Raw genomic sequence first — 18,498 nt, forward strand, 5'->3', positions numbered from 1 at the left:
CTTTTATTAAATTCTGACAAAATTAAACTTCAATATGCACAACTTAATACATCAAGTGAAGTCGTTTTCAGAGTCTGATGAACCATATATTATAATATCATCAAATACATCATCAAAAATCTTAATCACTTGTTCAGCAGTGTCGAGCAGCCAGATTGTTCCATATTCCATCACATCGCTTGTTGTAAATATTCTGTGACAATTGTCAGTAATACACTTAATAGTTTCTACACTTAGTTCCGAATTGTTGCCAAATAACTTAGGTAGATTACTTTGTAAAAGTTCTAGTTTATGTTTGAGAGTTATCTTATTCTCATCAGTCACATCACGTTGAAATGCGTCCTCTTCCTGTGGCTCAATTGCATTAAATACAGGATGAGATAGCCTAGGACAGTCTAAGCATTTGCAGGTCTTTTCACAAAAATCACAACATTCATGCAAGTGTTCAAAAATGTGTGAATGAGCGTTGTATGCTTTACACAAAATGTTTCTTCGGCACTGATCCTCTGATTTTATCAATGAAAGAACGTCGCTGTCTATTTTTTTTAAATGTCCCTTATGATTTTTGTATAAAATTAATTCAACAGAGAATTCACCATCTCTTCCTGCCCTGCCCATTTGCTGTACTAGTGTGTCAAGGTCACGTGGAGGTCCATAGTGAACAACATTATGCAGGCCTTTAAAGTTCACTCCCATTCCTGCAGCATTTGTACTAATAAGGACCCTAATTTGACCATCTTCTGACTCCATATCAATGCGAATTTTTTCCTTGATGTGCTCTGCGGTTTTGCTGTGGAACATTTGTACTAAAGAAGCATCACATTTCCGTCTGAACATGGTGTAGAGAACGGCGCAGTCTTTAATGCTTTCACAGAATATCACAATTCTTTGTGCATTTTTTTCCTTGAGTTGAGTTCGTCAATAACCCATGAAAATATGTTACTAATGTCAGAATTATTTTTTACACATTTAACATTAATCTTGATGTTTGGTCTGTCAGGACTGTCAATTATTACAATGTGATTATCACGGAAACATAAACTTTTCAGGATTCGTTTCCTATTTGACGGACTTGCGGTTGCTGTAAGAGAGAGTAGTGGAATGTTCAAACTGAGGGACCTCAACTCGCCGATCTTTGAGAAATGTTCCCTGAAGGCATCATCAGAATCCTTTTTCTCGCCCCTATGAAATACATAATAGCAATAACAGTCAGTCCTTGTAGATGAAATTATGTCACTAATAATTTATTTGCCAATTTACTATATCTTTCATGAAATAATGATTCAATGCTTAAATATTTGACACTCTTACTTGACAAGTGTTAGCTATTTTTATTTCAAATTCAAATAAATTAGTACATTTTTTAATCATGAAATGTTGGGCATGAATATTCCTATAAGGGTATTCTAAATTGTATTATCATAAAATAAACTGTATTTATACTGTTAGGTATTAATTCATATATACACTACCATTGATAAACTGTGTGTGCCTCATCAATAACTGTCAACTTGTGTCGTTGAGAAAATTCGGGATGTCGAAATATTCCTCTCCATTTGTCGTTTCCAACCAGCACTTCAGGATTTCCAAAGACAAACTGATAATATCCCCTCGTAACGTCGTCTATACAGCAATCTTTTTTCCCAATATATGTTGCTTTCAAACCTAGACCAGATAGTCTATTCACCTGCTCTTTCATGATGCTGAGAAGTGGGGATATTACCACACACACACTCGACTCGCCAAAGATAATTGGACAACTTTCGTAAATTAAAGATTTTCCACTTCCCGTCCGTGTGCCTACGAAAACGTCCTGGCCAGCCGCTAAGCCCTTTATCCCACGAATTTGATTTTCTGTCAGTTGGATCTGAAAAAAGTTCTGTATCTCCGATATTTTTACACTGATAGCCGCCATGTTGTCTTGTTTACGATATTTATCAAGTAGGTTATGAAAGCTATCGCGCGATTGGTTGAACCCAGTAGTTTAATTTCAGTGCATTCGCTAGATGTCGCACCTGTCAGCCACAGTTTAAATCGCTTAATCTGCCAAGGGTTTGTGGGGAGCAGAGTGGACCGAAAACACTTGGCTAGCGAAGATGTAGCATATCGTCTACTAATTTATCTGCCTCTTCCCTCATGTGGACTGGCAGTCGCCTTGGTGGTTGCTTTATAGGACAGGCATCTCCAGTGTCAATTCTATGTTTGACTACGTTTGTTCTCCCGAGATCGTTATCTGAACTAGCAAACAAAAAGGCATAGTTCTCAAGAAGCTTATCAACTGCCTTTCTTTGCTCTTGATTCAACCTGTATTTCGTGACTTCACTCAGAGTTTCAAGTTCCCTCGACCAATTCGTTTGGTGGTCGGTCGCTTTTGTAGTCTCTAACACTTTTTCGACTGGACAAAGTTGTCCAATGTTAGTCCCTTTATAAATAGTTTGAGGATCTTGTGAAAGATTCATAAACCGAACAGGTACTCTAGTTTCATTGTTTACTAAAGTCCTCCCCACCAGACTTCTATTTGTCGTAATCAAACAGTCCCTTGGCTCTACGATCCCCAAACCACTGCGAAAGTTTACCCCGTCTGGCACGCACACATCACAAGTTGTGATGATTTCACTTCTAGCTGGAACAACGAACGATTCTGAAGCAACAACTCTGTAACATCCTAGCGTACCTTCGAGCAACAACGAGTGTTTCTCTCCGCCGATGCTTAATACCTTGTTAGGTATATCTAACGAACATTTATGTTCAGTCATGAAATCTAAGCCAATGATTCCATCCACAGTAATGTCTGATATTACTATTTGTGAAAGATATTCCCTATCACCCAATTGAATATTGGCCACGATCTTTCCTAACACCTTCAAAGATCTGCCTTCAGCGGTCATAATCTCTTGCTTTACTTTGTCTATAGCAGAGGTGCCATTTGATTGTTGAACTTTGTTATAAGTTCTCTCCGAAAGCAAAGTAACAGTTGCTCCTGTATCTACCAACATTTTTATCTCAGTTCCGCCTATGCAGACAACGGCATACATTCCGGCCTCACTCGGTCTATTAAATGCCACTGAAGGTTGCTTAACTTCTTCCTCTGGTCTAGTTTTTGCTGCACTTACTGATGCAGGACGTGGCGCTTTAGGACCATAGCTGCTTTCTACTGGACGTTTTCTATTCTTTTGCTTTGATGGACATTGTCTGCTTATGTGTCCTTCTTCATGGCAATTGTAACATTTTATTGTTTTCGGCAAGTGTCTTTGCTTACTGCCATTTTGGGCTGATCGCCTTGAATCATCAGGCTTTCTCATTTCTCGTATTTCCGACTTAAGCTCATTCAAAGAGCTTTGTAAGCCTTTTAGACACTTCGTCAATTCATCGGTTTTGTCGGCATCATCATTTCTGGAGGAGTCACCATTAGCCATACGCAAGTGTGACTTCTGTTCTATTCTTCTGAAATCTGACTTTATGAAAGCCTCTAACTCTACTGCAAGCCTTATTGCATCGTTTAGACTCTGTGGTCTGGCCTGTTTGATTCTAAGGCGCATATCCACATCCACCAAAGCATCAATGAATTGTTCCTTTGCGAGCGTTTCCCTTACGTCATTCGGTGCCGTTGGATAAGCTAAATGTGCCTATCTCCTTATTGTCTGGCCCAATTCTGGGAGCGTCTCTGTTGCTTTCTGTCTACGTTCTCTCAATTGAACTCTATATAGCTCTGTTTGATATGCAGGTGCAAAGCGATCCTCTAACGCCCTTACGAGTTCATTGTAGTTTCTACCTAATTCGCCAGCAAGGTTGCCTAACACTCCCTGGGCGTTTCCTCTTAAGGACACTGCTAAGTAGAGACCTTTTTCCCTGTCTGTCCACCCATTCAAGGCTGCACACCCTTCAAAATGCGATTTGTAATCTAGCCACGAAGCGCTGCCATCAAATGTCGCTGGCTTTATATAGTTGGATGGCTTCTTAAAAGAAGTATCGGGGTTTTTATATCCTCCCTCATCTTTTTCTGTGGGCGCTTCAAGCGGTCGTTGTCGCCTGACAGTAATTCGCGGTTCATTTTCCCTTACTTCTATTCGATTCTTCTCACGAAACCTCGGCGATGCCGTTAAATCGAGATCCTCTGGATATTCAGGGTCATACATTTGGTTATATTCTCTTCTTTTGAATCTGATTTCTGTTGGACCTTCAGACATAATTCCAGAGTCGCTTTTCCGAACAGTTTGATGTGCTGGAGTCGAGTCTGCTGTTTCATATCTTCTCTAAGTTTCATCGAGTGTTCAAACGTCGTCCTGTTAAGCTCCTCAAGCTCCGCTTCAATTCTCTGTATTTCCTCGGTAATATTTTCCAATGCCATTTTTACAATAAAAACAAGAGATTATTATTTAAAAACTTTAATGTACAAAAATCATACAATCAAACGTGGCCCCACGTTGGGCGCCAAATTTTGTAACGTGTCTGCCTAAACACGCTAATATCTATTACGGGTCCCCTCAGATACCTTGCTGAGGTGTTTGATTTTTATGATAATAGTTTAAGATATATAATAATATTCCTTGTCGCTTCCCTAGCGTTTATTGATTCAAAATTCAATTAAATATAAATATTTGAATGTATGGGCCCTAGCCGCACTCTATGCGTCGCTCCGACACACCCCGTCGCTTCTATCAGTCACTTCAAGCGACCCGTCGCTTATATCGGTCGCTTCAAACAACCCGTCGCTTCTGTCGGTCACTTCAAAGCAACCCCACGAAGCACCCTCGTAACTGATAACAAATGTCAACTCGCTGAATCTAAGCAACGCTCACGAGGACAAGTTGCTTCTATACGCCAGTATTATTGTTCTGCAAATCGCTGAGCAATATTGACTTACGAACAATAAGCTTACCTTGAAGTATTCACTTCAGCGTCTACACTGCGACTGACTGCTGACTCACGGCATCTCGTATTTATACCCTTTGATCACGTGATCTGAGATACTCGGAACAATCAAAGAATCGGGTGTTTGCGACTTCAGAGTGTCTCTCGGTACTCATCACCCATTTTCATTTACCATTTATGTTACAATATCCCAGATTTATAAGAAGGACTTCATATATACATGTAACTCCTTTTCATGAAACTCATAGAAATGTTGCAGCTGTTAAGGTTCGCTGGCTGTAATCACACGCAATTAATAGAAACATGATAGCCATCATATCCACACATGTGAAGACGATGGCCTTTTTTGCACATTTTTCCAACAAAGGTGCCAAAACTATGAGACCCTCTCCAACAATTCCTATACCAATCGCAGTGGTTGCCATCAATATAATTGGAGTCTTCCAGGATGTGAAAATAACATATTTGTGTCAATATTTAAGTGTTTGCCTATTTAAGTTAATTAAATTACACGTACTTTCCATTTTGTAATACTGGTTGTAGTTTTTACTTGAAGAAAAATACAAAGGAATTAGTACATACCATAACCTTTTTTTATTATGCTTAGACATTTTTTTAAAATGTTTTAACGTTCTTAATTTATTGTGATAAACTTTTGAGGCTTTTTCGATAGAAATACAAATGCACAGTATTGTATGGGGGATGGAAACATTTTATATTGAAATGCTTGTAGGGATTCTTGTTGGTATTTTTCAGGACAGGGGAAGAAATTGCTTTGACAACCATACGTTATCATTAACAATTATTGTACAGGATTTTACATAAAATCCTCAAAGATATTTTTCACAAGGTTTACATATAAACTGTTTCAATTTTTAAGAATATGTATGGCTTAGAATCTATTGAAAGTAAAGAAAGGAATTAACTATGTGAATTTTTTTTTTTTTAATTTTGAACTTGTTACCAACTGCTCAAAAGCAATTTAAACAAAACCGTTCACTAATTCTATGAAACGCCTCACTTGCCCGTGTCCATCAATTGTTGTGCTGAAGAATTATAAAAGAATCTGTTTGTGCTGTCTTCAGTAACAGAGAAGTCCCATATCGACCCATAAGCCTGTCTTTGCTCCGATTTCCCTCTTGCTTCCCAGTGAGCATTTATACCGTCCCATTTCGGATACGCCACTGCTGTGATGTGGGATATAATCACAATACCACCGACAAAGAGAGTGGTCAGAACCATGTAACTGAATCTTGTTCTAATTGTTTCACACATTTCTTCGACATTCAGACGGGTAATACAGTGATTACTTTAAAGCCTGCAGAATGGAAAACGTAAACAGAATTTCAATAAAGCCCACAAAAGTATAATCTCATTGGCCAACCAAATCATACAGATTAACTATTATCTTTGAATGTTACAATAAGTAGTTAACCACTGTATTTAACTGATTAATATTATATTCTACATGTAGTTATACTTTTGAACCTACCTGTTTATAGTGCTGTTTAATTTAACAACTAGATACCGTTAAGAACCCTATATATGAACTTTATTAAGGGAATCCCTCCAAAGAAACGAAGTTGTTACGGAAACATTGTATTATTCTTTCCAAAAAAAAAAAACCCCAATACCTGTGTAAACCTGAGTCTGCAGAAGATATGAAAACATGAATTCTCACAATAAGAAAGTAATGATTATCTCAATCTTCTTTGGCTGATAAATAGATCGATATAGGTAGACTAAATTCTTTGTATCGAGCACGGCGCGAATTATGATGATTTGATTTCCATCTGTTTGACCTATTTTCGACTTGATTTTGATATTCTCTGGTTTTCTGTTTGATTTGATGTGTAGAAAATTACAAAATTACACGTTGCCTAATGTTCACGATATTGATATCACTAAAAAGTGTACGAAGTCCATGAAATTACCCTCATCCAATCACTTGTATCTCAAAGCTTGAAATCATTTGTTTACACTGGTAGGACAATTGTATTCAATAAATGTATTATTGGCTTCATTAATACGAATTCAGATTAAACTTGTTTAAAATGCATTCAACAATTAATTACATTTTTTCTGTTTAAGTCTTTAGAACTGAATTAAAATACATGTAAGGCAAAAATGAATAAATATTGTGTCCTATTCCACATTGGAACAGTTCTTCAAACAATTTTTTCCATTTCAACAAAGTTTTCCATGAAATGAGTATTTGCATTACTAAAACGAAGTACAGTTTTAATACAAGATTAGGTTTTTCATTAATTACCAGAAATCAAAATCCTAACAATATGCACACCTCTGATTGGGAGTTATCTGTTAAATAAGGGTACCCTATATGCAATGTTTTGTCAAAAATGATGAAGTTCAAAAGCTGGTATTTTTTCTCATAAATTATCAGAAATCAAAATCCTAGCAACGTGCTCACCTTTGATAAGTGTACAATTAATCTGCAAAAGAACAACTTCCTATCTTGAAAACTAGTAGGGGTTAATCGTACAATAAGGGTACCCTATATGCAGTATTTTGCCAAAAATGATAAGTTCAAAATCTGGTATTTTTCTCATAAATTATCAGAATTCAAAATCCTAGAAATATGGATACCTCTGATATATGCATAATGTATCAGCAAAAGAACAACTCCCTATCTTGAAAAGTGTAGTAGGAGTTATCCGTACAATAAGGGTACCCTATATGCACTATTTTGCAAAAAATGATATGTTCAAAAACTTTTTTTAATAAATTATAAGAAATAAAAATCATAACAATATGCACACGTCTGATATATGTACCATTGATCTGCAAAAGAACAGCCTCCTATCTTGAAAACTGTAGGAGTAGTTATCCGTACGATAAGAGTACCCTATATGCAATATTTTGTCAAAATATGACTAGGTTCAAAAGCTGGGTTTTTTAAAAATAAATTATCAGAAATCAAAATCCTTGCAGTATGCACACCTCTGACATATGTACAATTGATCTGCAAAAGAACGACATCCTATCTTGTAAACTGTAGGAGGAGTTATCGTTTCAATAAGGGTACCCTTTTGGTAGCCGCCCGCCCGCCATTTTCACCATTTCAATAACCGGATTTTTCCGTTGGAAAACCCAGTTTAAAGCAGAGAATATTATTTTTATACTCTGTCCCAAGATATTCTGGATTTACATTTGGCTTAATTGCTTGATATTCATAAAAACCTCAGGGTTCAAACGATGTTCATTCAAAAGTATGAATAATTTCCAAGATTTCTTAGTCGAAACGCCCCTGTTAGCTTATCAGGTTTCAATACAATGCTAAAAAATGTGATGTCTACGGAGATTTTGTATTGCATCAATCCCGGATGATAACATTGAAAAATTGCGCGATGCATTCCGAGTGTATTTCGAATGGAGAAAAGATGTAAACATTCCCCATTATAAATCTCCGTAAGGAATCTATTTTCGTTCCTGTGAATTTTTCCGAGTGAAAGATGATAAGGTGTCAATGAAATTATCTTGGAAAATATCTTTCAACTATTTCAATTGCACCTCTTTCACAGGTATGTGTATTTTTATTGAAAATCGTCCAAATGTGCTGCATAAATATCTTGGGACAGACTATAATTCTTTATGGAAGACTCTAAACATAAAAAAAGACGGCAGTATATATCTTCAATTTTGTAAAACTTTTGTGGCAACCAAATCAGAAACTGTATAAAAATATGACCTTTGTACATCTGGTGTTATAAGGGTCACTTAATGACCCATTTACCCTTCTTTCCTTTCAATTTACCTCGAAAATAAACCACACTGTCAATTATCAACATAAAGCAGAAAAATTATCGCACTTTTTTACAGAACCCTGAAGTGTATAATTGTGTCCTTTTATCGGTATAAAATATAAATAGTTTATATACATGTATAAATATAAAAATTTCATTCACAAGCTTATGCCCAAAATGGAAGGAATTAAGTGATTGTAAAAATATGCATAGCACTCCTTCAGTTGGGTTGACGTGCCATGAATGCACTACTTGTAAACCGTCTATATAACTACTCTTGCATTTGTTAAAATCCATCACAATACTTTTGAAACTGCAACTGCTTCATCGGGGTGCATTTTAGGAACTTTGTGATAACGGTAGTACCTCAACGCAACTCGATCATCGCCAGTCTTGGCGGGATGTTGGTACATGTATGCATCGCCTTTATCCTTCACAACATACTCAATTGAGTTTAATAGCTACTAAACAACACTTCCTATCTATAACATATATTAATTATTCAAAAAGGATTGTCATATCTGCAAGTCAATATGTACTAGAGATATTATATGTAGGATAATATGTAGGATCAAATCACGCTCCCGGCACTGATTTTTCTCCAAAATTTCTTCATAACTAATACACGTTTATAATTGAGAGCAAAATTAATCACAAGCTAAGTAACTTGAGAGAAAACAAAAATCTAGACAAAAACACTGACTTGTGTGATGTGTACACAATGACCTTCTCGATATACATGTACATGCATAACGACATGAATATTAAATATACACAGATAAACAAAGCAAATATATAGGAATTGGTGAATAATAAATTTACTAATTCAGCATCACAAATAAAGCTCTATGAAATGGAGTATTTATGGCATGAATGCTAGCAGTTTGATATTATAGAAAATTATTTGTTGTACTTACATAATATAACTATAATGAAGGCGACATATTTAACATTATTTTATTAATTTGCTTTTTCAACATGCGGAAAAGAGGTTATGAGATCAACAGGAAGCGAATTACCTTAAAAAGCATTACAAAATAAATTCGATTTTGCAGTCAAAAATTTAAAAAATTGATAAAGCTCTGACGTTTTGACGTATCTAGTTATTTAAAGTATTGTAGCTTTAGAAATTTGTATCCGTAATTATTTTGTTGCAATGAAGTTTCTTTTTAAAGGATTTTGGCTATTCTCGTCGCCTTTTTTACCGATGATTACGATATCTTAAATGCTTGCATGGACAGATTGATGTTCATTATTCAGTTGTTGATTACATAATCTCCTTTCACACACGATTGACCCGAGACGATGGCACAGGTAAACTAACGAAGCTACTGCTCCAGAAACGTGTGTGTCTGGGGTATGTATACACATGGTACACGAGTCTGGTGAACAAAGAGTAGGTTTCACACCTCTAGACTAGTAAATTGATTTGTGTATAATTAGCTACTCGATTATTAACAGCTAAAACAGAAATCAAATTAGACTGTGTAAAATAAGCATTCATTAGCTAATACACGGGTATAGTCCGTCAATCAGTGGTCAAAGAATCATGCATGAGACTATCAAAAAGAAACTAATGTTCAAAATATGCCTTAATTGTTACTTATCTTTTAAAAAATGACAAAACTCACAATTCAGCAATTTAAACCTTGTTTAAAAAATGCAATCAAGTAATAATGAAGTAATAATTTCGAAAGTAATTATACGTCCCTGGTCTTAATTTCTTGTCCAATAAAGAACACCTTTCTTTCGAGCGCTATAGTCAGCAATTTAACTCCAAATAGCTTAATTAAATTGTTATACTGACACTGAATCATTATTAGAACTGAAAGAAACTTTAACATATCTTGACAAAGGATGTAAATAAGTGTAAAATAAAATTCCATTATCGTATTTTCAAAGAAGTTACGAGACACACTTCATCATGCGGCCATCTTGGACTTTCTCCTTGATCCGTTCATAATCCCTCGATTGTTTGTTAAAATGTGCATGCTATTTTGATTGTTATAAGTCCGAAATCAATATTAAAATGAATAATCGGGCAATATTGATGTAATTTCGGGCAGGTAGCATCGTTTTTTACCCCCCCCCCCCCCAATTCAAAAACGACGCTACCTGCCTGAAATTACATGTCAGACTCATCCAAAAAATCTTGACAAGCAAACAAAAAAATAAAAAAATAAAGGGGACATTCTTCTATATCCTTATCCGTGGGGGAGGGCGGGAGCTGGCGTGGTATATATCTGTAACTTCAATTTCACTCTTAATTTCCTTAATTAATACTTACATACTCCCCCAAAAAGTAGGGGGGGGGAGGCTCCATGATAATTAAATTTTTTATATGTAAACATGGTAAATGCAAGCCCCCCCCCCCCCCCCCCCCCGACCGATGCTTCGTGTCTGAATTGTATGTCTCATACGAGGAATAGACCCCCACGTCACCTTTTACAAAACATATAAATTTATCAATATCATTATTAAATGTCATGAAAAAACATCCGAAAAATGTTTAAAAAATAGGTTTCTTATAACAATAGTGCCTTGATTGATTGTCAATTTGCTACATAGAATACACATGTGATGCAAAATGTGTCACATATTTGACTAAATTCATGAAGCAAACGTTAACAAGTTTCCGAATTCGGCATTTTTGTTCGATAAAATATGGGTTTAAACTCAAACAACAGTATATTTAGTCATTCAGTGTTGATAAGAAAATTAAAAAAAAAATGTTCCTATATCGAAAAAGCAACGCAAGAAAACAACCAGTTATCATACGATATTCTTGTTTCTCATATTATAGTAGTTGACCCCGTGACGCCACAGTTCATCCCGCGCCAAATCGGCTTGATTAAAAATCGTTCTGAAGGTGTGAAATCGGGTTTTCCCCAAACCGCAGTAAAATTTTCAGGATGTTTTTACACATAGATCTCCATTATATCAAAAATTGACCGCACTATACATGTAGGTAGTCTAGATACCGTTTGTCCCTGGTATACTTTGAAGCAGTACTTAAGCAAGCAAATAATGAGAGAGAGAGAGAGAGAGAGAGAGAGAGAGAGAGAGAGATTTCAAAAAATGAAACATTTGGTAAATGATTAATTCATTTATAATTTCATTTATAGGGAAATAATATTGTAACCAGTAAATTAAATTTTAAACAAAAATTTCACTTTGTGTTATCCTAGAACCGTACATCGCGGATTTAATTACAGGTAACAAGTCTTAAACATCCGGGGATATAATTACATGTATATACAATACGAACCACCGAGGGGTAAGAATATTAATCAAGGTGACAGTCTGGCAATTTATAATTACGGGTTGATGTTTGCAACATTGCCACCTTTGGTCTTCTGTACTATGTATGTGCATGTATTTTTAAAATACACTTATTTGATCTACTGTTTGCAGGTAATATACACAAGTACAGAAACTCGCTCAAGCTGAGTTCGGTGCAACCAGCCTATAGAAATAGCGTTTGTGAAATTTATTAAACTTAGCGACAATTTGAAGTCTTGTTACCATCTTACATGTATCAAAACAACAACAATCACATTGAAAAAAAACCCAAACAGTCTCACTTTAATGACTTAATTAAACTACAAAACTTGATACAGTTATTTTAGCATGATTTTGAAGTCAATATAAAACATTTTTTTCTCGCAAATGTTATATTTTAGTCTCTTTTATTTAAAAAAAAATCCGTTCAATGGGTAACAATGCGGCGTAGACAATCGCCGTTATTGACGATGTGGTGATGTGGTTCTTGTTCTGTGCACCTGACTCCATGAAACATGATATGAGATTGTCTTAGTATTCCGAATTCTTTTAAAGGGGGGGGGGGGGGGGGGTATTTAACAATCGGGTTCGTAATTCAACATAATTATTACACTCCAAGATGGAAACTAGGAACATCACTGGGAACATCAGTCTGATCAGAGTTGAGAAATGACTACATGAAGTTTATGAGCATTAGATATGAAAAAACGTCATCATTGGGTAAACATTTGGTTGCTTACAATCTGCAGAAGGTATTTTTTAAGCGTTGCATTAGTACTGCACAGCAACAAAGGTCATTCTTATCTGCTGAGGTAAAGAACTGCACCTGTTAGACGCTCACCATCTATACATCATTGTGCCAAATATTCATCTCTTTTCGGGATGGATTTTTTATACACTGATTTTAGATGGGAAGCGCATATGGTAATTACAAGAAAGAGCTATATAATATGTAATGAAATTATAAGTTCCTAAGAGATAGATAACAAGAAAGTCTAATTAGATGGATTAAAAATGAAGAACCAAATAATAACTATTAATTGAGGATTAGAATCTGCATTTTATAGCAAACAATCACCTACAGTATTTTGGAAAATCAACACAATACATTCTCACATGCCTTTAAAAGATTAATATCAGATGAAAACATGAAATGTTTGTACAGTTCTTGATCCAATCAATTACTATGAGACAGAGTTTAATGTTATGTGCAAATTAAGGTGAAATAACAAAAGAAAATAATTAATTATGAGAAATCATGAGAAAAATATCTGTGATATATGGGAACATTTATCCTATGTGAAAAATCATGGGATATATCCCATTTTCTTTATTTTGTGGGATTTTTTGTCCTATATGGGAGAATTTATCCCACCTTTTAACAATTGTGGGATTTTTTCTCCCACATGGGACAATTTATCCCACAGTACTTTTTCTCCCATGGGATTTTGGTGGGGTTTGAGATGGGATGAAAAATCCCACCAAAATCCCATGGGATTTTGATATTTGAGAGACAATTATAAGAAAACTAGAGCAATGTGTACATTCATGCTGACATGATAGGATCAAAGTAAAATGTCCCACCAAGATATATAAACAAAAGTAAGCTATGTCCAACGGAAAGGGTAGCTAAAAGCCCGGACCTTGTCATGTCCGGACTTAAATGTCGCACTGTTACTAATTACATAACTAACCGATAATGTAACTTAATCGTCTTTTTAAATTTGTTTTATTAAAATAGTGTCTTCGACTGACACTTAAAGGGGCATGGTCACGATTTTGGTCAAAAATTATTTTTTTCCGATTTTAATATTAACAATGCTTCAGAACGGCATCTTTAATCGGCAACCGAAATTTGAGGGTCATTTGTTGAATTATAAGCAAGTTACAGAGCTTGAAATTCTTTGCTTTGTAAACAAAGCATTTGTTTACATTTTGAACGTTGAAGTAAAATTTTTAGTTTTAAACCGAAAACGAATGTGTTAAATGTTACGAACTGTTTATTTATGCTTAAAATAAATAAAAAGATATACAAGAAAAATTTTTTACTGGTATATTGAACCTATGTAAACAAAAACAGGGCACGAGCCTTCTTTACATGACATAGAATTGTATCTTGTTTATAACTCCGATTGACTCTCAAATTTTATTTGATCATTAGAAATGTTTTTCTCAAGCATTGTAAATAATAAAAACATAAAAATAAAATTTGACCAAAACCGTGACCATGCCCTTTTAAGAAAAGAGAAGGGATGCAACCCACCTCAACTCGTAAACATCAGCCAGTCCCCATTGGGTCTGCCAAGTAGCCTGAAGGATCATTAGGCCCAAGGCCCACTAGTCCGAAGGTTCTTAGTCCGAAACTAGTAAATGCTGTGAAGGTTGATATAACTAAAAGGGTCAGGTTTTATTTATCATTTTAACCAAACAAGTTCTCGTAGGTTTCGAACACAAAATGCATGAATTGTTATCTCTTTATGAGATATCTAATATCTTCGTAAATTTGTATGTATAGTAAATTTTTGTCTGAGATTTAGATTTCTGCATTTTAAGTTTGTCATTTGTTGTCCGTGAACAATATGTTCCGATTAGAAATGTTATGCTTTCGATCTTAAACTTTTTCAAAATAAGAATACCAAGTTAATTGCTTTTAAATCATAATTATGATTCAAGAATATTAGCTCTGCAACTCTTGGTACCCGATGGGGTAATCGAATAGGTTGTTTAAGCTGTTTAAAGTTAACGGATGCGTACACTCGGACAATACATCGATGTCATATGTCAATCACTTACTAGTCTTTCTCAAAATTATCTAACAACGGTTTATCATTTATCAATGCACATTTAACATGATTATTGGAGCGTTTCTCATTTGATCATGCAAACGTTTATGAGACCAACCACCATGAGGTTTTAAACCCTGTCCAACTATTCGGTCAATAAATTATTATTTAGAACAGAGCGGATCAGAAACTCGACTTTGGATGATGTAAAGCGGGGAACAATAAAAACAAAACGAATCCTAAAGTATCTACATAAACTCAAGTCAAAAAATAAATAAATGAGATTTAAAGAAAGTGAGTGAATAAAATATGTACAAATATTTTAAACGGGAAAAATAAACATTGTATTCTAGAAGTAGCGTGGGAGTAAATTAGAAAATACAGATTTTAAAGGGGTGTTAAAACGTAGTTCTTATACATGTACTTTGAGACTCTTTTGTATACAAGGACTATTTTGCAATGAATTAAACCCAAAGTAAACACTTAAAATTTTTGTATTAAAAACCAAATTCATTTAATATTAACTGGTTAAATTCGAGTAATTTTAGTTACTTTTTGCATTTAATGCTAATGACGAATTTTTTAATGAAAATTTGCTGGCTGGAATTAATTTCGAAAAGATTTGTCAAACTAATTTCCTGTGATACATTCAAACTACCGTCAGACTAATAGGTCTTCGGATTAATGAACATTCGAACTTCTGGACATTTGGACTAATAAACGTTAGGACTAGTGGGCCTTTGATGGAATGAACATTCGAACTACAGGACCTCTTGACTTATAAACGTTCGGACTAGTGGGTCTTCGGTCGAATGAACCTTCAAACTACTAGGCCATTGGACGACTGGACCGTCGGACTATTTGACCGTGACCAGACCCATGGATACACGAAATGATGTTCCGAATAACATTATGGACACGATGACGCTCAAAACTTACGAAAATACTTTCATCTTTGGCAATTTTAGGTCACCAGAAGAAAAGTTTATTATGCTACCCAAACATGAAATACTTTATCTTTTAAGAATTATATGACATCTTTAAATCTTTAAAGACGTAAAAATAGATAAACGAAAATTATCAAGACTTAGCGCTCTTTTACATCGGGCCAACGTATGCACTCCAACGAAAGGACTGCGAACGATAACATTGTTTAGCCACCTAACTAAAAGTCATTTTTTGAAAATTGTCTAAAAAGTATGATTTTTAGCTCACCTGAACCGAAAGTTCAAGTGAGCTTTTCTGATCACCCGTTGTCCGTCGTCCGTCCGTCCGTCCGTTCGTCCGTCTGTCTGTCTGTCCGTCCGTCTGTAAACTTTTCACATTTTCAACTTCTTCTCAAAAACCACTGGGCCAAATTTAACCAAATTTAGTACAAATCATCCTTATGGAAAGGGGGTTATAAATTGTTAAAATAAAGGGCACAGCCCTTTTCAAAAGGGAGATAATTGCGAAACAGTAAGTATAGGGTGCATGTTTTAAAAAATCTTCTTCTCAAGAACCACTGCACCAGAAATGCCAATATTTACACAAAAGCTTGTATATATAGTGAAGATTCTAAATTATAAAAATCGTGACCCTCGGACCAAAACTGGGGCCCCAGGCGGGGTTCAAAGTTTAACATAGAAATACATAGGAAAATGTTTAAAAAATCTTCTTCTCAAGAACCACTGCACCAGAAATGCCAATATTTACAAAAAAACTTGTATATATAGTGAAGATTCTAAATTGTAAAAATCGTGACCCTCGGACCAAAACTGGGGCCCCAGGCGGGGTTCAAATTTTACCATAGAAATACATAGGAAAGTGTTAAAAAAATCTTCTTCTCAAGAACCACTGCACCAGAAATGCCAATATTTACACAAAAGCTTGTATACATAGTGAAGATTTTAAATTGTAAAAATCGTGACCCTCGGACCAAAACTGGGGCCCCAGGCGGGGTTCAAAGTTTAACATAGAAATACATAGGAAAATGTTTTAAAAATCTTCTTCTCAAGAACCACTGCACCAGAAATGCCAATATTTACACAAAAGCTTGTATATATAGTGAAGATTCTAAATTGTAAAAATCGTGACCCTCGGACCAAAACTGGGGCCCCAGGCGGGGTTCAAAGTTTAACATAGAAATACCTTAGGAAAATGTTTAAAAAATCTTCTTCTCAAGAACCACTGCACCAGAAATGCCAATATTAGCACAAAAGCTTGTATGTATAATGAAGATTCTAAATTGTAAAAATCGTGACCCTCGGACCAAAACTGGGGCCCCAGGCGGGGTTCAAAGCTTAACATAGAAATACATAGGAAAGTGTTTAAAAAATCTTCTTCTTAAGAACCACTGCACCAGAAATGCCAAAATTTACACAAAAGCCTTTATATATAGTGAAGATTCTAAATTGTAAAAATCGTGACCCTCGGACCAAAACTGGGGCCCCAGGCGGGGTTCAAAGTTTAACATAGAAATACCTTAGGAAAATGTTTAAAAAATCTTCTTCTCAAGAACCACTGCACCAGAAATGCCAATATTAGCACAAAAGCTTGTATGTATAATGAAGATTCTAAATTGTAAAAATCGTGACCCTCGGACCAAAACTGGGGCCCCAGGCGGGGTTCAAAGCTTAACATAGAAATACATAGGAAAGTGTTTAAAAAATCTTCTTCTTAAGAACCACTGCACCAGAAATGCCAAAATTTACACAAAAGCCTTTATATATAGTGAAGATTCTAAATTGTAAAAATAGTGACCCTCGGACCAAAACTGGGGCCCCATGCGGGGTTCAAAGTTTAACATAGAACTACATATGGAAAATGTTTTAAAAATCTTCTTCTCAAGAACCACTGCACCAGAAATGCCAATATTTACACAAAAGCTTGTATATATAGTGAAGATTCTAAATTGTAAAAATCGTGACCATCGGACCAAAACTGGGGCCCCATGCGGGGTTCAAAGTTTAACATAGAAATACCTTAGGAAAATGTTTAAAAAATCTTCTTCTCAAGAACCACTGCACCAGAAATGCCAATATTAACACAAAAGTTTGTATGTATAATGAAGATTCTAAATTATAGAAATCGTGACCCTCGGACCAAAACTGGGGCCCCAGGCGGGGTTCAAAGTTTAACATAGAAATACATAGGAAAGTGTTAAAAAAATCTTTTTCTTAAGAACCACTGCACCAGAAATGCCAATATTTACACAAAAGCTTTTATATATAGTGAAGATTCTAAATTGTAAAAATCGTGACCCTCGGACCAAAACTGGGGCCCCAGGCGGGGTTTAAAGTTTAACATAGAACTACATATGAAAAATGTTTAAAAATTTTCTTCTCAAGAAATGTAATGTTACAAGGAACTGCTGTTCAGGTGAGCGATGTGGCCCATGGGCCTCTTGTTTTAAATGATTTAAACATTTATGTATATTTTTATTAAATAGAAATGATTTGGTCAAACAAAAAGAGATAACTTTGTATTTTTGGGTTAAAACTTTTATTTCATAATTAAAGCATCCCCACCCCCTCTAAAATTCCTTTTAAGGGTTTTAAATATTGTTATTAGGCATATTTTACCAAAGGGTTTGTTTTTTCACGGTGGGGAATATATGTCTACAGACCGAACTACATTCCGAAGAAAGAATTTTGCTTTATAAATTTTCGAAAAATAATAAGCAGATATGAATTAAAATGAAATTTTACTTTAATATCTAACGTAAACATGTGACATTTAAGTTTTAAGGCACATATATATCGGCCGCTAAATAAAAGTTTCCTCACTCATAGAGACCGATTTTCATGAAATTTTTT

At 35.2% G+C, this 18,498-nt stretch overlaps 2 protein-coding genes across 2 annotated transcripts; both read right to left on the minus strand.

Moving 5' to 3' along the window:
• Positions 1-51: 51 nt before the first annotated feature.
• LOC105329363 (ATP-dependent DNA helicase RecQ) lies at positions 52-2,099 on the minus strand. Its single transcript, XM_034460702.2, is given in 3 exon segments — positions 52-885; positions 888-1,182; positions 1,473-2,099. Coding segments are annotated over 3 exon segments (1,572 nt in total). The 5' UTR covers positions 1,916-2,099.
• On the minus strand, positions 2,088-3,539 carry LOC136275632 (uncharacterized). Its single transcript, XM_066085250.1, has one exon. The coding sequence runs from the start codon at positions 3,537-3,539 to the stop codon at positions 2,088-2,090; it is 1,452 nt and encodes a 483-aa protein (XP_065941322.1).
• Positions 3,540-18,498: the final 14,959 nt, after the last annotated feature.

The sequence above is a fragment of the Magallana gigas genome, chromosome 5, assembly GCF_963853765.1.
Source record: "Magallana gigas chromosome 5, xbMagGiga1.1, whole genome shotgun sequence".
Taxonomy (NCBI): domain Eukaryota; kingdom Metazoa; phylum Mollusca; class Bivalvia; order Ostreida; family Ostreidae; genus Magallana; species Magallana gigas.

Coding starts and splice junctions, on each gene's coding strand:
- LOC136275632 (XM_066085250.1), bottom strand. CDS start 3,539: ATGCGCCTTAGAATCAAACAGGCCAGACCACAGAGTCTAAACGATGCA.